This window comes from Podarcis liolepis (assembly GCF_965112155.1).
Source record: "Podarcis liolepis genome assembly, chromosome: 7".
In the NCBI taxonomy this organism is placed as follows: Eukaryota; Metazoa; Chordata; class Lepidosauria; order Squamata; family Lacertidae; genus Podarcis; species Podarcis liolepis.
Genome location: NC_139561.1, coordinates 90,034,336 through 90,055,902, shown reverse-complemented (window position 1 = coordinate 90,055,902; position 21,567 = coordinate 90,034,336). Strand labels below are relative to the sequence as shown.

The 21,567-nt window shown below is 47.6% G+C and overlaps 1 protein-coding gene across 1 annotated transcript; it reads left to right on the top strand.

Moving 5' to 3' along the window:
• The first annotated feature begins 4,747 nt into the window (after nt 1-4,747).
• Nucleotides 4,748-20,606, top strand: LOC310712836 (cytochrome P450 2F3-like). Its single transcript, XM_083516245.1, has 9 exons — nt 4,748-4,989; nt 8,573-8,735; nt 10,516-10,665; nt 12,099-12,259; nt 13,348-13,524; nt 14,846-14,987; nt 15,856-16,043; nt 18,514-18,655; nt 19,952-20,606. The coding sequence occupies exons 1-9, from the start codon at nt 4,792-4,794 to the stop codon at nt 20,131-20,133; spliced, it is 1,503 nt and encodes a 500-aa protein (XP_083372371.1). The 5' UTR covers nt 4,748-4,791; the 3' UTR covers nt 20,134-20,606.
• Nucleotides 20,607-21,567: the final 961 nt, after the last annotated feature.

The window sequence follows — 21,567 nt, the reverse complement described above, 5'->3', positions numbered from 1 at the left end:
AGGCGGACACGACTAAACGACTAAACAACATTTGAGCTGCCAAGATCATACATAAGACCAATTCCTTTGGCAATGTATCTGCATGGGTACCATCAAAAATATTCATGTTTTGGAGACAAGTTGCACAAGAAATTTCAGAGATTGCAGGCACACCAGTAAATCTTGATGTCTGTTTCTGTCTATCATAAATATTCAAAGCTTGCAGTGCAAAAATAGTTTGTAAAGCTCTTTTTCTAGATTTGTTGGCTGTGGATAGGTTGACCATTGCTCAAGGATGGAGAAATAGGCCAGACTTTCCCCTTCACATTCGCTTTCAGAAGGCTCTATGTATCACGATTTCAGAAATGTTTATTCATTTGAGGCACCGCCCAGCCAATGACCTATGCTGCCATGTACCGTATTTTTCGCTCTATATGACACACCAGACCACAGGACGCACCTAGTTTTTGGAGGAGGAAAACAAGAAAAAAAATATTCTGCATCTCAGAAGCCAGAAAAGCAAGAGGGATCGCTGCGCAGCGAAAGCGGCAATCCTTCTTGCTGTTCTGGCTTCTGGGATATCTGCGCAGCCTGCATTCGCTCCATAAGACGCACACACATTTCCCCTTACTTTTTAGGAGGGAAAAAGTGAGTCTTATAGAGCAAAAAATGCGGTATATTTCTGACATATTTTAAGAAACAAACTCGGGGTTGGCAGGTTCCTACCAAATTTGGCACTGATTATAATCTGATATCCACTATTACTAGCCATTCTATGATTCTATGATTCTTATTCTATCTCTGGTCCTGTGAGATGAATAATCTTATTTCCTAGCCTGATTTCAGATTGAACCTCCTCATGTTCTAATCTTGTATCCAAACATGGATCTATAACAGCAAGTCGCAAGATGACTATTTTTGTTTTGTTTTGTTTTAAAACACAGCGTGTGACTTTTCGGCAGTGTGCAGGACTGGCAAAAGTCCTGGCAGGCCCTGTCTGGGCCTGTGTTCCCAATGACCTGACTTGGCTTCCTCCAGCCCCTTGGCAGCCAGAAGAGCAGCTGGGCTCTGCTCCCTGGTGAGGCTGGTCAAAGATTGACAGAGATGGACCCCGGTTGACATCTATTGATTCTTTCCCCCAAAATGACCTTTAAGCTGGAAGATTAGCCATCCATAAATTGCACAAGGCATTGTAGATTCAAGGGCTCAGTTGCTTGTCAAATAAAACTCATAGAATCATAGAACTGGGGAGTTGGAAGGGACACCAAGAGTCAATCGGTCTCCCAGAACACGAAGAGGTATGAAGAGAGCGGAGCAAAGGTAGGCAAGATGGAGAAGTCTCAGATTGTTTGGGAAGGAACCAGGGGAGGAGGAGTCTAAGGGAGCTCACTGGGGCAAGACCTACGAGGAAGAGTTGTTGTAACACTAGGCTTGGGTTTCATTGACTAAAGAATTGACGTCACTGACACTGTGTTTCTTTCATTGCTGACCAACACCCTGGCTCCTGGCACTCGGAAGGTGGCGGACTTTCTTTCCTTGGAGGTTTTTAAGCAGAGCTCAGATGGTCATCTCTCAGGGATTCTGTGATTCCTGCATACAGAGGGCTGGACTAGATGACTCTTGGTGTCCCTTCCAACTCCACAGTTCTGTGATTCTATGAGTTCCTTTATTTGCCATGCAACTGAGCCCTTGAAGCTACAATGCCTTGTGCAATTTATGGATGGCTAATAATCCAGCTTAGGGACACAGGTGGCGCTGTGGGTTAAACCACAGAGCCTAGGACTTGCCGATCATAAGGTAGGCGGTTCGAATCCCCATGACGGGGTGAGCTCCCATTGTTCGGTCCCTGCTCCTGCCAACCTAGCAGTTCAAACGTGCACCAGTGCAAGTAGATAAATAGGTACCGCTCCAGCAGGAAGGTAAATGGCATTTCTGTGTGCTGCTCTGGTTCGCCAGAAGCGGCTTATTCATGCTGGCCACATGACCCGGAAGCTGTACGCCGGCTCCCTCGGCCAATAAAGCGAGATGAGCGCCGCAACCCCCGAGACGGCCATGACTGGACCTAATGGTCAGGGGTCCCTTTACCTTTAATCATCCAGCTTAAAGGTCGTTTGGGGGAAAATAATCGATAGATGTCAGCCAGGGTCCATCTCCGTCAATCTTTGACCAGCCTCACAAGGGAGCAGAGCCCTGCTTCCAAGGGGCTGGAGGAAGCCAAGTCAGATGGAGGGTCATTGGGAAAAGAGGCCATACAAATCTCATTCACCATGTTATTTAGAATTATTCTCCCTCCCCTCCTCTGGACTTCCTTCAACTCCCCCTCTGCTGAGTTATTTAGTTTTATTTATCGTATCCTGCTTTTCCTACGCAGAAATAAAACTCCTTATCAGTTCTCTGAAATATCTGTTGCTCAAAAGAAGTTGTGAAAGTTTATTCAAATCCAGCCAATGAATCCAGTCCATTCTGTTGTTTCTGCAAATAAACTGTAAATGGTTCCCAGGCTCTTTGGAAGTCCTTTTTGTCCTTCTCTCGTAGTTGGTCTGCTAGCTTAGCCAATTTTGCATAGTTCATCAGCTTTTCTTGCCATTGTTCCTTCCGTCTTCCAATATTGTGCAATAAATAAAATTCTTGCCACTGTTGTAGCGTACATAAATAATGTTCTGCCAGTCCTGCGCCCTGCCCAAAGGTCACATGCTGCGCTTTGAGGTCCAAGGAGCTCCAAGGTCCGAGCAGGAGGCAGCCAAAGCCAAGATGCCAGACCACGATGCCAGAGGCAGACAGAAAACAAGAAGCAAACAGAAGAAGTCTCTTTGGCCCTCTGTCATACTGACCAGATTTGAAAACCCAAAACAGGGAGATTTGAACTCCTGCCCACATATTGAACTAACTATCCTGACTCCCTGGACCACAGTACAGTGGTACCTCAGGTTACAGATGCTTCAGGTTACAGGCGCTTCAGGTTACAGATTCCGCTAACCCAGAAATAGTACCTCGGGTCAAGAACTTTGCTTCAGGATGAGAACAGAAATCGTGTGGTGGTGGTGCGGTGGCGGCAGGAGGTCCCATTAGCTAAGGTGGTGCCTCAGGTTAAGAACAGTTTCACGTTAAGAACAGACCTCCGGAAAGAATTAAGTTCTTAACCCGAGGTACCACTGTATCATTAAAGCCCATCCCAAAGATTGATCCACGGGCATTGAAGACATATTCCTACATTTACAAAGAAGGCTGTCAATGGTAGTTAGCAACAATGGCTAAGCTCTTCCGGTCAAATCCTGATTGTGGGTTTCCCATAATGGGCATCTGTTTGGCCACTGTGAGAACAGGATACCAGACTAAATGAAAAACCTTTGGCCTGATCCGACAGGTAGGCTCTTCTTATGGCACCTCCAGGTCCCAAGGCAGTTTATCTAAATTCCTAGATTCTTAGAGGTATTTGGCCACTGCGGGAACAGGATCCTGGCCTTAGATGGGCCATTGGCTTGATCCAGCAATCCCTAATAATAATAATAATACAGTGGTACCTCGGGTACTGAAACTGTTCTTAACCTGAAGCACCACTTTAGCTAATGGGGCCTCCCGCTGCTGCCGCGCTGCCAGAGCACGATTTCTGTTCTCATCTTGAAGCAAAGTTCTTAACCTGAAGCACTATTTCTGGGTTAGCAGAGTGTGTAACCTGAAGCATCTGTAGCCTGAAGCGTATGTAACCCGAGGTACCACTGTAATAATAATAATAATAATAATAATAATAATAATAATTTATACCCCGCCCTCGCCAGCCAAGACCGGGCTCAGGGCAGCTGTTGTTTAGTCGTTTAGTCATGTCCGCCTCTTCGTGACCCCTGGACCAGAGCACGCCAGGCACTGCTGTCTTCTACTGCCTCCCGCAGTTTGGTCAAACTCATGCTGGTAGCTTCGAGAACACTGTCCCACCATCTCGTCCTCTGTCCTCCCCTTCTCCTTGTGCCCTCCATCTTTCCCAGCATCAGGGTCTTTTCCAGGGAGCCTTCTCTTCTCATGAGGTGGCCAAAGTCTTGGAGCCTCAGCTTCAGGATCTGTCCTTCCAGTGAGCGCTCGGGGCTGATTTCCTTCAGAATGGAGAGGTTTGATCTTCTTGCAGTCCATGGGACTCTCAAGAGTCTCCTCCAGCACCAGAATTCAAAAACATCCATTCTTCGGCGATCAGCCTTCTTTATGGTCCAGCTCTGACTTCCATACATCACTACTGGGAAAACCATAGCTTTTACTATACGGACCTTTGTTGGCAAGGTGATGTCTCTGCTTTTTAAGATGCTGTCTAGGTTTGTCATTGCTTTTCTCCCAAGAAGCAGGCGTCTTTTAATTTCGTGGCTGCTGTCACCATCTGCAGTGATCATGGAGCCCAAGAAAGTATCGCCAAGTATAAAACAATTGATTAAAATACCACTTAAAAACAAGATTAAAGTACAACATTAAAATGCAGCATCTTATGTTCTTAGGTATGAAAATGCAGCATTTCGTAAGAAATAAGCGGTTAGATTTGGTTACAGTTGTATATATGCTGTTTCTCAAGCCACTGAACGCAGAGCAAAATGGGCCTACATCTGGTCTTCATTGAGGGCTAAGCAGAGCCAGCTTGTTTTCATTCCGTGTCTCTGCCAGAAAGATTCCTCCAACAGCAAACATGAGGTTAGCAAATGACAGCTGAGGCCCGGCATTGTTTGCCAAGGGGAGCTTGTTCCAGCCAGTTAGAAGCTGGTCTCGCGGGCATCCATATAACATCCCCCTCCAGGCGAAATCACAGACACTGCGACTCTGCAGACCGCGGACGGCAAAATGGAGCTCTTCCTCTCCAGGATAGATCTTGGCGGGGTCTTTGGCATCCTCCTGGCCATGGTCGTCTCGTGCCTCCTCTTCCTCCACTTCTCGTCGAGAAAGAAGTTCAGGACCCTTCCTCCGGGGCCAACCCCACTCCCCTTCATCGGAAACATGCACCAGGTGGACATCAAGGAGCTGATAAATTCCCTGAAAGAAGTGAGACCACGGCAGCCATGTTGGGGGGGGGGTCGGGGGAGTGATTTTACAATTTCCACATCAGGCAAGAAAGCAGGACGGATTTGGGTTCTTTTTTAAAAAATACATTTTTATTCATTTTTAATGCATTAATTAACATTCATACAACAGAACTTCACATCTTATACAGTGGTACCTCTGGTTAAGTACTTAATTCGTTCCGGAGGTCTGTTCTTAACCTGAAACTGTTCTTAACCTGAAGCACCATTTTAGCTAATTGGGCCTCCTGCTGCTGCCGCGCCGCCGGAGCACGATTTCTGTTCTCATCCTGAAGCAAAGTTCTTAACCCGAGGTACTATTTCTGGGTTAGCGGAGTCTGTAACCTGAAGTGTATGTAACCTGAAGCGTATGTAACCTGAGGTACCACTGTACAATATATTTTTTTGGACTTTCGTCAACACCTCTGATGATTTTCCGTTCTTATCGCTTATTATGCATTTCTTAATTTCATATTACCTTTAATTATCTTTAACTAATAGTTCTCCTCATTGTCTTTTTTTGCAATATTTCAAATAATTCACCTTACGAAATGTCTTGCAAACCTACTAGCATAATCTGTCCATCACAATTCCTTTTCAAATAGTCCGTAAATTTACTCCAGTCTTCTGAGAATCTCTGATCTCGCAGGTTTCGAATCCTTCCTGTTAGTTTATCTAATTCTGCATAGTCTGCCAATTTCATTCTCCGTTCTTCTTTCGCCGGTAATTCTTCTTGCTTCCAATTTTGTGCCAATAATATTCTTGCTGCCGTCTCTGCATATAAAAATAACTTACAATCCTTTCTGTTTATATCCTCACTTACAATGCCAGGAGTTTGGTTCTTTGAGGGCATGAGAAGCATAAAAAGGGGGTTTCAGCCAGAAAAACTGATAAAGAGCAATGAAAGTGCCTCTGGCCATGCGCAAAGCATCATTCTGTCGCTGTAAGATCTTCAGAGCTAGTAGCAGCCCCTTGGGTACTAGGGACTAGGGTTTCTTGTTGTTGTTGTTCAGTTTATCTTTTTATATTGTAACTTTATGTTGTTGACTGCCCTGCGATCTATACGTATAGGGTGGTGTACAGATTTTAATAATAATAATAATAATAATAATAATAATAATAATAATAATAATAATAATAATAATAATTCTAAGCAGGCTTGAGCCCCAGTACTTGAAAATGAGTTCTTTCTGCCTCAGTTGCCTTTCAGTTCAAGTAAGAAGAGGCTGGGGTTGGAAGGGGCTGGAAGGGCCTTTCTGCATTGCACGGGGACCAACTTTGGGGTCTTAGCCCAGGGGGAGAATGGGGAAAGGGAGAAAAGGCTCGGCTTTCTGCCTGTAGGACAAGGAGGGGAGCGAGACAGAGGACTCGCCCATCATTACCTTTTGCCCTGCACTTTCTAGGCACGGCCTAGGAAAACCTGCTCTTTAACGATGAAGAGGAACAAATGGCAATTCCAGTTTTCGGTGGATTGGTGGGTTTTCACGGGGGAAATGAGGGGCAAAAAAATCCAAAAAACACTCTGACGTGGAACTTTGAAACTCAGACTTGTGCCTAAAAATGCATCACAAGAGCATGTCTGGAGGAGCCCAGAGAAAGAGGACCTGGGACTTTCTACCTCCACAAATTTAAAACCGGCCAAGTGTCATGCTTTCGTGTGTAGTTTGTCTCAGTGGTAAAACTAGTCAGCAGTCAATATGCAAGCAATTAAGTGTCGGCTAGGGGTGGGGTGGGACGCAGGTGGCGCTGTGGGTTAAACCACAGAGCCTAGGACTTGCCGATCATAAGGTCAGCGGTTCAAATCCCTGCAACAGGGTGAGCTCCCGTTGCTCGGTCCTGCCAACCTAGCAGTTCAAAAGCACCTCAAAGTGCAAGTAGATAAATAGGTACCACTCCGGCAGGAAGGTAAACGGCGTTTCCGTGCGCTACTCTGGTTCTCCAGAAGCGGCTTAGTCATGCTGGCCACATGACCCGGAAGCTGTACGCTGGCTCCCTCGGCCAATAAAGCGAGATGAGTGCCGCAACCCCAGAGTCAGCCACGGCTGGACCTAACAGTCAGGGGTCCCTTTACCTTTACCTTTACTAGGGGTGGGGTGGGGAGGAATTTTATTTGGTGCACATTTAAAGATGAAACATCCAGATTTGTGCTTTCCAGAGCAAGCTATGAACCAAATTACGGCTGTCCTCTGAAATTTGCACTTCTCTGAATTTTGCAGTGAAGTTCCCTGGCCGAGCAATGGGTGCAAAAAAAAGACATGTCTGGGGACAAAGGGTGAAGTTTGCGCTAAAAGGCAAATAATAGTGCAAATGACATGCGCTGGTGCATTGCATTAGGGGAAATTGCATTGCCAAATTGTGCTTATTAGGCAGAACTGCAAAAATGTCCACAGGAGGAGAAATTTGGAGTAAAATGCTGAAGAACTCTCAGCAGGTATTTTCTTTATTTTTTTAAAGCATGCTGATGTGGAGTGAAACCAGGCTGTGGAAGGCTGGATTAGTGATTTGATTTCATATATATATATTTATAATGAACATAAAACAGAGAGAACAGTTATAACAGCAAATGAAAATGACAAGATGAAAAACAAAACTATAAATAGTCACACATAATGAGTACAGTTGCACATGGATTAAAATAACGAAATCCAAATATAAAATATCAGTGTGATCATCGAATATAGTTCCAGGTTTGCTAGGCTTGTGACAAGAGCTGTCATGAAAATGATGCCTCTGCTGTATATGCAGTAAAGGAATGCCAAGTCACATAAAAAACCATTTGGAGGTCCCAGGCCTTGTCAAAACCTCAAATTATGCATGTTTTCCTCCATGAGGGACATCTTGGGGCTGTTTTCCATTGAGCTGCCAAGATCATGCATAAGATGAATTATTTTGACAATATATTGTTATCATCAAAAAATATTGGGTATCATTAATTTTGGACAACAAGAAATGGTCTGTTTAGTAGTATTCATCATCCCCATCAAAAGTAAATTCCAAATTTCTCACACCAATCTACACTCCCACCATAAGTGATCATATGTAGCAAGTTTATCTCAACCTCTCAGGCTATTAGGCAATAGAGAATTAGGCAATAGAGCATTTTTGTTACATTTGCAAAGGACTGTGATGCCATGTGTGGTGCAATTTCAAGGAGCTTTCCCTAAGAAACAGGTTTTAAGGGTGGTTTTTGGTTTCTGTTATTCTCCTCTTGCCCCAAGAAGACCCCGAAGATGAAGCCACGGCTGTCCTAAATTAGGGCTGCCATACAACCGGAATTTCCCAGATAGAGCCATAGGAAACAGTGTCCAGGTGGAAAACGTTGAAAAGTCCAGGAAAACCCAGGTGTATGGCAACCCATGTCAGCAGTGTAGAATTTGGCGAATTTCCTTAAAAATAGCTCAAAAACTTCATTTTTATTTTATTTTTTGAGAGTTTGCAAACCAAGAAGCTCAACAACTTTAGGCAAAACTAAGAAAAGCTCAACATGTTTTGTATCCAGATTTTCGCTTTTTGAAATGTGGCGACCCTACCCTAAACAACTTCCTGCTTCCTTCTCCTCTTTGCAGCTTAGCAAGACCTACGGGCCAATGTACACCTTCCACCTGGGCTCTCGGCCTTGCGTGGTCCTCTCTGGCTACCAGGTTCTCAAGGAGGCTTTGATTGACAAGGCAGAGGAGTTCAGCGGCCGAGGAGACTTCCCCGCCGTCCAGATGTGGAGCAAAGGGAACGGTGAGGAAATGGGGGGTGCTGATTTCGAAAAGGAAGCATTGCAGCGGCTCCACAAGTAGGGGTGAGATTACGGAGGGGGTGCTAAGAGGCAAGGGGGCAGCAGGGGAGCCCCGGACGTGGTGGCTTAAGACTCCTTCTAAGTGACTTTAAGGGATGCGGGTGGCGCTGTGGGCCTAGGACTAGCCGATCAGAGCCTAGGACTTGCCGATCAGAAGGTCGGCGGTTCAAATCCCCACGACGGGTTGAGCTCCCGTGGCTCGGTCCCTGCTCCTGCCAACCTATCAGTTTGAAAGCATGTCAAAGTGCAAGTAGATAAATAGGTACCACTCCGGCGGGAAGGTAAATGGCCTTTCCATGCGCTGCTCTGGTTCGCCAGAAGTGGCTTAGTTATGCTGGCCACGTGACCCAGAAGCTGTACGCCAGCTCCCTCGGCCAATAAAGCGAGATGAGCGCTGCAACCCCAGAGTCGGCCATGACTGGACCTAATGGACCCTTTACCTTTTTAAGTGACAAGTCAGAAGCGATATGATAAAAAGGTAAAGTTAGAGGACTCCTGGATGGTTAAGTCCAGTCAAAGGCGACTATGGAGTTGCAGCGCTCATCTCGCTTTCAGGCCGAGGGAGCTGGCGTTTGTCCACAGACAGCTTTCCGGGTCATGTGACCAGCATGACTAAACGGAGGACCGTGACGAGTGCCAGAGTGCACAGAAATACCATTTACTTTCCCACTGCAGCAGTACCTATTTATAGTCGTACCTCTTGTTACGTCAGTCTCCAGTTGTGTTTTTTCAGGATACGAAGGCTGCAAACCTGGAAGTGTATACTTCCGGGTTTCGCCGTGGGCGCATGCACAGAAACGCTCTGTGCACCTCACGAATGCGCAGAAGCGCTCTATCGCGCCACGTACGTACGCAGAAGTGGTGCTCTAGTTCCGGACTTTTCAAGGTGCAAATGGCACCCCGGAACGGATCGAGTCTGTAACTAGAGGTACAACTGTATCAACTTGCACTGGTATGCTTTCAAACTGCTAGGCAGGCAGGAGCTGGGACAGAGCAATGGGAGCTCACCCGTCGTGGGGATTCGAACCGCTGACCTTCCGATCGGCAAGCTCAAGAGGCTCAGCGGTTTAAGACCACAGCGCCACCATAGCAGGCTATAAAATGATGCTTGGCATGGAGAAAGTGGGTAGAGAAAAGGCTTTCCTCCCTCTCTGGTAACACTAGGATTCGTGGGCATCTGGCGAAGTTAAATGTTACAAGGTTCAGTACACGTAAAAGAAAGTCATGCAGCAACAGATTTAAATTACGGAACTCACTGCCACAGGATGCAGGGGTGGCCACCAAGTTGGATGGCTTTGGGAAAGGATCAGACATTGGAAGAGAATTGGGGAAAATGTTTAAAATATCTTTCAGCAAAAAAATAGAAGCTGACCTACTAGGAATCACAGATTCGGATATCCCTAAAAGGGGTATCATTGAAAACCCTGTATCAAGTTCATCATTTTTGGTTGAATTAACTAAATAGTTTTAGCTGGAATTTAAATAAAATTGCAAGCAATTGAGACTGTTTTGAATGTTAATGGATCATTATCTCCCTTAGTGGGCTGTGTAGACCACTCTTTTGAATAAGGCTTTCGACAGAGTAGGGTGGATATGCCAGGGATGAGTTTATGGGACCGAGGGGGCTGTGGGCTTGAAAAAGTAATGGAACCACTGGGTTAGGGGCTTCTCACTGGGGGTTCACGCCACTGGCCCTGGGCTTATCCTTTCCTTTTCCCTCAGGGATCGTGTACGGCACTGGGGAGCGCTGGAGGCAGCTGCGTAGGTTTGCCATCAGCACCTTCAAGAACTTTGGGATGGGGAAGAGATCCATTGAGGAGCGGATCAAGGAAGAGGCTCAGTTCCTGGTGGCTGAGTTCCACAAAACTGAAGGTTGGTGGGGAAGGGGCTGCCCAGGGGAAGGGGAAGGGAGGAAAGGGATTTGCTCCACCAATTTCCCAACATTTTCTGGAATAGGGTTGTTGTGGGGATTCAACGGGGAAGAGAGCAGTGTATACCTCACTTCGAGCTCCTCGGAGGAAAAGCTGGGATACAAACGCATAAATAAATATTATTATAATAAAATCCGGTCCAAGAGAGAGAAAAGAAACAGAAAATAAAGGAGCGTGTTCATTATTGGATCCTTCAGAGCCAGTGTGGTGTAGTGGTTCAGAGCGGTGGACTCGTAATCTGGGGAACCGGGTTCGCTTCCTCGCTCCTCCACATGCAGCTGCTGGGTGACCTTGGGCCAGTCATACTTCTTTGAAGTCTCTCAGCCCCACTCACCTCACAGAGTGTTTGTTATGGGGGAGGAAGGGAAAGGAGAATGTTAGCTGCTTTGAGACTCCTTCGGGTAGTGATAAAGCGGGATATCAAATCCAAACTCTTCTTCCTCTTCTTCTTCAGTAATGTTGGGCTCTTTCCCCCTACTGAAAGCAAACTGATGAAAAGACTTCCTGTGATTTAAATTATGACGAAATCATAGGATCATAGAGCTGGAAGGTACACCCAGGGGTCATTTAGTCCAACCCCCTGCAATGCAGGAATCTCAACTAAGGAATCCATGACAGGTGGCCTTAGCTTATACAGTCATACCTCAGGTTAAATATGCTTCAGGTTGAGCGTTTTCAAGTTACGCTCCACGGAGACCTGGAAATAACGGAGCACATTACTTCCGGGTTTCGCCGCTCGCACATGCGCAGACGCTCAAAATTACGTCACGCGCATGCGCGGAAGTGGCAAAACGTGAAACACGCATGTGCAGACACGCAGTCACATGTTACGTTCTACTCAGGATGCGAACGGGGCTCCGGAACGGATCCCATTCGCAACCAGAGGTACCACTGTACAATCTGGAGGGGCGGGTGTTAGATAAAAAGAGCCCTTCTTGCATAACGAAACCTTAGTTTAGGGATATCCAGATGGGCGGGGTATAAATAATAAATAAAATAAGTATTATTATTATTATTATTCCATTTCAGTCTTCACAAACCTGTTGCTCTCTGGATGTCTTGGGCTACAAAGCCCATCAACCCAGGCCAGCACAGCCATTGTAGAAACTGTAAACATCTCTAAACATCAGGAGAGCATGAGGTGGGAATCACAGACCTGTAGGAGGGCTCCCCAGGGGTCATCTAGCCCAACCCCCTTCAATGCAGGAATCATGGCTAAAAAATCCCTGAGAGTTGGCCTCCATCAGAGGAGAGTCCGCCGCCTTCTAAGGTAGTCCATTTAAAAGAGAAGGGTGACTGCTGGGGCTGTTACCAGAAGTCTGTGAAAAGGTGATTTGAAAACAATAGATCTACTTCCTCTTTCTTTACTCCCAGGCAAACCCTTTGACCCCACCTTCTTCCTGAGTTGCGCCGGCTCCAACATCATCTGCACCTTAGTTTTCGGGGACCGCTTTGAATACACGGACAAGAAATTTCTCATGTTGCTGGACCTCATCAACAGCAACTGGAAGCTCATGAGCTCCACCTGGGGACAGGTGAGTCTGAGCCAGAAGGGGAACTGGGGCTGGAGGGTGTTAGTTAGACGAGGTGGGACTTTGGTCTGAAACGGCAGCCTGGCTCTCCTGGCTCCTCTTATGGGCACAATCAAAAGACAGTTGTGGGGAATGCGCTGGGCGGTGTGCATAAACTGGGGTCTTCTTCTCCTCTTCTAGGGCTCTTCTTAGGGCCCTCGCTTCTACGGGACCGCCTCTCCTGGTCTGCCCCGCAGAGGACCTTAAGGTCCATGAATAACCATAGTTTAGAGGTCCCGGGCCCTATGGAAGTCAGACTATCCTCCGCCAGGGCCAGGGCCAGGGCCAGGGCCTTCTCAGTGGTGGCTCCGACCTGGTGGTATGCTCTGTCCCATAAGACCAGGGCCCTGCAGGATTTAACCTCTTTCCACCAGGCCTGTAAGACAGAGCTATTCCACCTGGCCTTTAATTTGAATTCAGCCTGATCTTTTATTTCCCTTCTCTTCCCTCCCCTTTTTATGAAGTTCACCCTCTCTGAGACCCCACAGCTAATTCTCCCCTGGCCTCCTCGCTGGCCCAAGTAGGACCAATTCAGCCAGCTAGCCCTGGGTATTATCAAATTGATTTTTGAATTTTGAATTTTATTGTTACAGTGGTACCTCGGGTTACATACGCTTCAGGTTACATATGCCTCAGCTTACACACTCCGCTAACCCAGAAATAGTGCTTCAGGTTAAGAACTTTGCTTCAGGATGAGAACAGAAATTGTGCTCCGGCGGTGTGGCAGCAGCAGGAGGCCCCATTAGCTAAAGTGGTGCTTCAGGTTAAGAACAGTTTCAGGTTAAGAACGGACCTCTGGAACGAATTAAGTACTTAACCCGAGGTACCACTGTATTCATGTTTTTATACTGTATTTTATGCTGTTTTTATAATTAATTATAGTTATGCTGTTTTACAATTTTATAATTAAGTATTTTAAAGTGTTTTAAAATGTTGTTAGCCACCCTGAGCCCAGTTTTTGAACCTTGAAGGGCGGGGTATAAATAAATTATTATTATTATTATTATTATTATTATTATTATTATTATTATTATTATTATTTTCACTATTAGATGCTCTTCAGCTTCCCAAAGATCATGAAGTACATCCCTGGGCCTCACCGCCAGATCTACAAAAACTACTTGAAGCTGGCCAAGTTTGTAGGCGAGCGGCTGGAGATGAACCGGCAAACTATGGACGTCAACAACCCCCGGGATTTCATCGACTGCTTCCTCATCAAAATCCAGCAGGTATCCTCAGCATCCCAAAGACCTGCCATTAATTCCAGATCCCTTCCCTCTTTGCCAGGAAGCCAGGAAAATTCCAGTTTTCTGAGCAGGAAGAGGCTTCTATAACAGTGGTTTCTCAACCGACTACAATTTAGCTATTTTACTTCACCTAATTTATATACCACACGACTGCAAAGCAGCAGCAACAACCTCAAAGCGGTCTACCAAAAAAAGATAAAACTATAAGATCAGTAAGGAAAAAATCAGGAATTTCTTTTGAAAAGGAAAAATAGCAATAGACTAAAATTAAGACATGCACAAACTTTCTAAGCATCTGGGTAGGTTTGTTTAAACAATGTTTTTAGGAGGCGTCAAAAAAAGGACAGCGAAGGCACCTGCTTGGTATCAAGTGACAGGGAGTTCCAAAGAACAGGTGCTGCCACACTAAAATATTGAGATCTTACAAATGCAGAAGGGGGGTTGTTTGGCAGCTGGAACAGGGCCAGATCCACCGATTGAAGTGGTTGAGCAGGGGTATTTGGAACAAGGCACTCTCACAGGTAAACCGGTTCCAAGTTGTTACTAACAGTAATACCTTGAACTTGGCCCTGCTGCGAAATGGCAACCTGCTCAGATCTGTGAACAGAGGAGTTATATGCTGACAAGGACTTGCTCCTGTCAGCAATCGTGCTGCAGCATTCTGCACAGACTGCAGCTTCCAAACCAAGCACAGTCTATTTCAGCAGGAAGCTACGGTTCATACGCCGGTCGGAAAAAAAGCAGAAAATGCTTTTGCAGGCGCCAACCGTGTGATGTGGAAGCTGCATTTGCATAATGAGCAATATCATCATAGCCACAAATCTTTTTTTTATGTATAAGATATTTATTAAGATTTTCAGAAAAATTACAGGATAACAGGAAAAAAGAAAAATACAAAATACAAAATAAAAATAGTTTTAAAAAAAACAGTTCAATCTTTCTATCACATATTTTTCATTTGCTTATTTCCCGGACCTCCTCACGCCTTCCTTTTCTGTATTCCAGTTCCACTTGTTAATTCAGCAAATCCCTCCCCTCTTCATTCATCTTAATCTTCAATTTTAAAATATTATAACATTATTATTTTTTTAACCTATTAATAACCATTTTCTCATATTCCCTTATAGCATTACAGCAAAAGACCACATAGTTTCTATCCATCATAGCCACAAATCATCACAGATGCAGAATGAAAATTATGCCCGGAGGGGCCTTGTCAGATGTTGGCATCCTGCGTTGTATTCTTCACAAGTAGCATTGAAGCTGTCGAGGTTTCTCAGCCCCTCCCATATCCCTGTTGCAGGAAAAAAACAACCCGGACACACACTTCAACGAAGACACCATGTCGAAGACCACGGTGAACCTCTTCTTTGCCGGGACGGAGACGGTCAGCTCGACTTTGAGATACGGGCTCCGAATTCTCATGAGGCACCCTGAGGTGGAAGGTCAGTTTCCAAAATCAAAGGGGGCCTGTTCTGTTCTCACACAGGAATGCCCTTGGGGCAGGGGGGGCAGTCCTACCTGCCCACCAGGGATGGAAAATAATAATAATAATAATAATAATAATAATAATAATAATAATAATAATAATACAGTGGTACCTCAGGATGTGAACAGGATCCGTTCCGGAGCCCCGTTCACATCCTGAAGCGAACGCAACCCATGACTGTGTGTCTGCGCATGCGCGTGTCGTGATTCACCGCTTCCACGCATGCGCGTGGCGTCATTTTGGCCGTCTGCACAAGCGCGAGTGGCGAAACCTGGAAGTAACGAGAGCGCAACCCGAAAGTGCCTGGTGTTTTGACATGAGTAGAATGTGTGCTTTTGTTTAAAATGCATCTCTGGGTTATTTGTGGGGCATAGGAATTCGTTCATTTCACTCCCCCAAAAATATAGTCCAGCCCCCCACAAGGTCTGAGGGACAGTGGACTAGCCCCCTGCTGAAAAAGTTTGCTGGCCCCTGTTGTAGTCCAGTCTGAGGTTGCTCCGAACTGCCCAAGTCTCACTTACAGAAATGCCAAGGAAGAGCTAAAACCCTGGGTTTCATAGGCTCATGGAATTGCAGAGTTGGAAGGGACCCCAATAAGCTCATTGAAATCAGTGGGTCAAAGGGGGCCTGTTCTAGGGCATCTTTGTCTGCATTCGCCTCCCCACACCCCTGCGCCCTCTACCTTTCTGCTCCCAGCCACCCGCCCTCGACACGGGCTATTCCCGTCATTAACCCCTTGCAGACCATCACGGCCCACTTCCCTGTCCGTCACTGCATCTGGGACCGCCTTAGACCTTTCCCCCCCCCCTCCTTCCTTGCTGCAGAGAAGCTCCACGAAGAGATTGACCGGGTCATCGGGGTGAACCGCAGCCCCTGCATGGAGGACCGGAGCCGGATGCCCTACACGGACGCCGTCATCCACGAGATCCAGCGCTACGCCGACATCGTCCCCATGGCGGTGCCCCACACCGTCACGCGAGATGTCGAGTTCCGTGGATACACCCTCCCCAAGGTTTGTGGGGAAAGGGGGGGTGCACCCCATGGGTGACAGCGAAGGTCTCCTTCTGTAGGGGCCCCATTGGCAGCACCCTGCCTTGGCACCCTATGGGCTGCTGTCACAGCCCTGAAGATCTCTGTCCTCTTAGCCTAGATGAGCAAGACCTGGCCATGCGTCCTTTTAGCAGAAGGCACTCCACACACACTCCCTTTTGTGGGATGTAAACACAGGAGCAGTCAATGACAACATTCCTAGAGTGTACATGTTAGAACATGGGGAGGGATGTCTGTCCAGCAAGCAGGTAAACTTCCTGGGGACGGACTTCCTCCGCATGTGACCAGAGGTGGGTGTGGCCTCACCTGTGCAGGTAATGACAAAAGCACAGGGCAGGCAGCCATCTCTCTCTCTCTGCCATTTTCCTTCGATGAGGAAGCATCTAAAGATGCCCTCTTGGCTCTCAGCCAAGAGAGGAGATAAGGTCTATCTTGCAACAAGATAGATTCTAAGTATATGTAACTTTTTAAGCCTGTCTGCCTTCTGGGATCATGTTGTGAACAGAACGTGAGTAAACTCTTTTATACTTTTATAAAGACTGTGTTGTGTCTTGTATTTTAAGAGGGAACAAAGCGGGAATTACCAGAGTAATTATTATAGAGGTTCTAGCGAACCTGTGCAGACGTTACCGTTGCGAACTAAAAGGGGAATGTCTATAAACTCTGCTGATATTTTGGGAACTTGTTAGCACAAGTTGAATAAGGATATAATTAGTCAATATATCCTCTCCTGCACCCCAGAACATTCCCACACCTTTTACATTATGATGTGGCCTTGGAAACAGGGCATTTCATAGGATTGTGGAAGGCACACCCAAAGGTCATCCAGCCCAACCCCAACCCCCGCGATGCCGGAATCTCAACTCAAGCATCCATGGCAGGTGGACAGCCAACCTCTGCTTGAAAACCTCCAAGGAAGGAGAGTCCACTGTTGAACAGCTCTTTCCGTCAGAAAGGTTTTCCATGTGTTGAGTCGGAATCCCCTTGAAGCCATGGTTTCGAGTCCTGCCCTCCGGAGCGGGAGGAGACAAGCTTCTTCCCTCTTCCACGGGACAGCCCTTGAGATATTTATATGCCAGCTTTTCTTCCCAAGAGCTCGAGGTGGTGCAAAGGGTTCTCCTCCCCCTACGCATTTCACCCATACAACAACCCTGTGAGGCAGGTCAAGGCGAAGAGGTGGTGACTGACTCAACTAAGGTGACTACTAGGCTTCAGAGAGTCAGTGTGGTGTAGTGGTTAAGAGCGGTAGTCATGTAATCTGTGGAACCGGGTTCGCGTCTCCACTCCTCCCCATGCAGCTGCTGGGTGACCTTGGGCCAGTCACACTTCTCTGAAGTCTCTCAGCCCCACTCACCTCACAGAGTGTTTGTTGTGGGGGAGGAAGGGAAAGGAGAATGTTAGCCGCTTTGAGACTCCTTAAAGGGAGTGAAAGGCGGGATATCAAATCCAAACTCTTCTTCTTCTTCTTCTTCTTCATGACTGAGTGGGGATTCGAACCCAAGTTCCCCAGGTCAGAACCCACCGCTCTCGCCATTGTGCCACACCGAGCTAAGCTCAGAAGAGCTTCCCCTCGACTGAAGGTGCCGTATTTTTTGCTCCATAAGACGCACCTGACCATAAGACACACCTAGTTTTTAGAGGAGGAAAACAAGGGGGGGGAATATTCTGAACGAAACAGTGGATGTATGATTTTTTGGTTCATGCTGTGGCCACAGACATGTGATTTGATGGTGAGTTTGGGGTAGCCCAATGCAAAAATCCTGAGGATCCATGTGGATCCGTGCTTTATAACCACGTTTTTGCGCCATTGCGGCCCCAGGAAACAGTGGATGTGTGATTTTTGTGATTCATGCTGTGGCCATGGACATGCTATGTGATCTGATGGTGAATTTGGGGTGACCCAATGCAAAAATCCTGAGGATCCATGGGCTTTTACCTCCCCCCTCCCAGGCAGCCTCCTTTATCTCTAGCGTCCCTTATCTCTCTCCCCAATTGGCAAACGATCAGCGGCTTTGTTTCAACACCCACTTCGCTCTTTCAAAAAAATAGCATGATCTGCTTTTTGCCCCTGGGCAATTCAGCTCCAGGGACCGCACATTCGCTCCATAAGACGTACAGACATTTCTCCTTACTTTTTTGGAAGAAAAAACTGCATCTTATGGAGCAAAAAATACAGTACGTCACTCACACATAGTAAGTGACTGCCACAGCGAGTCGGACCATCTGGTCTACCTACTTCAGTGTTGTCCACATTGGTGGGCAACAGTGGCTCTCCTATTCCTACCCAGAGATGGAAACTGGGACCTTCTACAGGCAGCACAGGTCTCCTAGAGCTAAGCCCCACCCCATGACTCAACACCTGTCTACCAGGGATTTCTTGCCCTTTGTTCTCAACCATGCCTTCCTCCTGCTCCTCTTCCTCCAACCCACAGGACCTCAACATCATCCCCCTGATCTGCACATCTCAGTTTGATCCCACGCACTTCAAGAATCCAACCTCCTTTGACCCAACTCATTTCCTGGACGAGAGCGGGCGGTTCAAGAAGAACGATGCCTTCATGGCTTTCTCAGCAGGTAAGGGCAAGACAGGGGTTCAGCTCCTGCCTGTGGGTTTCCCATCATGGGCATCTTGGTGGCCACTGTGAGAACAGGATGCCCAGCTAGGATGGACCTCCTTTGGCCAGATCCATCAGGCTCTGAGAATCATGGAACTGTAGAATTGGGAGGAACCTCAATTCAATGTAGGAATCCCAACTCAAGCATCCATGGCAGGTGGTCACCCAACCTCTGCTTTGAAACCTCCAAGGAAGGAGAATCTACAACCTCCCTCACTCGGAAATCACAGAACTGTAGAGTTGGAAGGGAACATCTAGCCCCGCATCTGGTCCTCTCTTCTTATGGGCCTTTTCGGTGGTGGCTCCCCATTTGCGGAATGCTCTCCCCAGAGAGGCTCGCCTGGCTCCAGGCAAAAACAGTCTCTTTACCCAGGCCTATGTCTATTAAGGTGGGACGCGGGTGGCGCTGTGGGTTAAACCACAGAGCCTAGGGCTTGCCGATCAGAAGGCCGGTGGTTCGAATCCCCACGACGGGGTGAGCTCCCGTTGCTCGGTCCCAGCTCCTGCCAACCTAGCATTCAAAAGCATGTAAAAGTGCAAGTAGATAAATAGGTACCACTCCGGCGGGAAGGTAAACGGTGTTTCCGTGCGCTGCTCTGGTTTGCCAGAAGCGGCTTAGTCATGCTGGCCACATGACCCGGAAGCTGTACGCCGGCTCTCTTGGCCAATAAAGCGAGATGAGCGCCACAACCCCAGAGTCGGTTCACGACTGGACCTAATGGTCAGGGGTCCCTTTACCTTTACCTAGAGGGGATATTAAGCGCCCCTTGGAAGGGATCCAAAGGGTTCCCTACGAAGGTCTGCTCCACTGTGGGCAACCCGGGGACTCCATTCCTAAGCCCACCTTCAAATGATGTCAGAGCAACTTCCGCTTGAGGCGCCACGGAAGATGGCTGAAAATTCCATCGCTCCGGCTCCCTGGGGGCAATTAGAAGCTGAGATGGGAGTAATCAGCCTCCCAAAATCTTCCCATGGGTACGGAAAGACACAGTCTCATCCGCGGATGCCCAACAAACCAGCCCCAAATTTGGAAGGAAGGAGAGGCTGGGGGCACTGGATGGAAAGCCCCCGAGAGAGTCTGGCTCTCCTGGATGCTGCTGTCTCTGCGAGCGAATCAAGTTCCATTTCTTAAGGTGGAAAATTGGATTTAAGTTTTGGACATGGTTCGAGTGAGGAGGGAGAAATTAGAGCCTCCTTTGCCTGACCCTCAAAGGCACAGAGGCATTTCTGTCCCTCTTCCTTCTCACTTTTGCAGGGAAGCGGGTGTGCCTGGGAGAAAGCCTGGCTGTCATGGAGCTCTTCATCTTCCTCACCACCATCCTGCAGAACTTCAAGCTGAAGCCCTTGATGAAACCCGAGGACATTGACATCACACCCGAGTCCACGGGGCTGGGGAGCATCCCTCGGCCCTACCAGTTCTGCCTCATCGCCCGGTAAAAGGACACTGCGCTCAAAGGCCAGGCTGCTCGCCCGCCCCCCTGCAGCCAGACATAGAATCATGGAAGTGTAGAGTCGGAAGGGACCCCGAGGGTCATCTAGTCCAACCCCCTGTAAGGCAGGAACCTCAACTAAAGCATCCATGACAGAGGACCACCCAACCTCTGCTTAGATACCTCCACGGAAGAAGAGCCATCACCTTCTGAGGGAGTCTATTCTACTGTCAAACAGCAAACTTTGGTTTTTTTTCTGAATGGCTGTGGCAATCCATTATGCAGGGGCCTCTCCCTCCCTCTCCCTCTCTTTCATCTATCTCTTTTCTCATATCTCTCTCTCTCTCTCTCTCTCTCTCCACCCTCTTACCTGTTGCTGCGATCTGTTGTCCTGCAGTCACTCTGCAGTCTGTCATCTGTTCCCCCTGACCAACACTTCGGGAACAACATTGAGGTCAATAAACTTGCCATAGCTGTCAACTGTCCCTTATTTGGCGGGAAAGTCTCTTATCCCAGCGCCGTGTCCCGCTGCTGTCCCTTATTGATGATGTCCCTTAAATTTCCCGGGTTTCAAAGGAAGCAGCTCCTCTCCCTCCCTCCCTCCCTGCCGGCCAGGGAGGAGGGAGGCTCCAACTGGGTTGCTTGGCTGTGTGGCTCAGGAGTCTCAGAACGACTGGGGGGTGGAGCTTGCATGCCTTGTGCCGATCAAATCGGCCGCGTTGCCTGGGGACTCGCCTTTGCTCAGCGCTTCCCAGCGGAGAGGTGACGGTGGTTTTCCTTGCTGCATCCCCTTTGCTGGGTTGCTGCGCTGTGGGAACCACCGCTTGAGGCTTTGTTTGGCTGCTGGCTGGGCTTTCTGCCTTTGGCTCAGAGGGGCTCAGAAGCTGAACATACCTGTGCTCTGAAAATCCCTTATTTTGGCTGCTGATCCCTTATTTTCGAGGCTGCTGGTCCCTTATTTTCAAATCTGTAAGTTGACAGCTATGAAACTTGCCCACCCCTCCAAGGCCTCAGCTGAGAATGTCAACATCTCAGTTATCTCATCTACGCCCTACACAACCACGAAAGGCCAGGTTGTCATGGCACTCTGGGTTTTTTTACAAATAAACTATTTGCTCTGCAAAGGGTTGCTTGAAAATGACTCAGCCATTTCAGTCCCAGGTGAAACTAAGGCTGCTTTCAGATGCCACAACTGTTGTGGGTTGGGATTCAGTCACATGCTGGCAGATTCAGGTGAGGCAATGTTTACAGGGGTCTTGCGCCACAAACCCCTCTTCCCTGCAAAGACCTGACTTTTTGCCATAAGGAAAGAGACGGGGAAATCCACTGGGAAGTGTGGAATATCCCTTGCTTTGATGCAACGTAGGTAAACTGTGGAACTCCCACTGACAGGAGGCTGTGATGGCCACCAGTTTAAGGGAAAGGGAAAGGGAAAGGGAAA

Bases quoted from the DNA above. Each gene is read 5' to 3' on its own strand.
- LOC310712836 (XM_083516245.1), top strand. From the start codon at position 4,792: ATGGAGCTCTTCCTCTCCAGGATAGATCTTGGCGGGGTCTTTGGCATC. The intron at 12,260-13,347 runs GTGAGTCTGAGC...TTTCACTATTAG, and splicing joins TGAGCTCCACCTGGGGACAG to ATGCTCTTCAGCTTCCCAAA. The intron at 14,988-15,855 runs GTCAGTTTCCAA...TCCTTGCTGCAG, and splicing joins GAGGCACCCTGAGGTGGAAG to AGAAGCTCCACGAAGAGATT.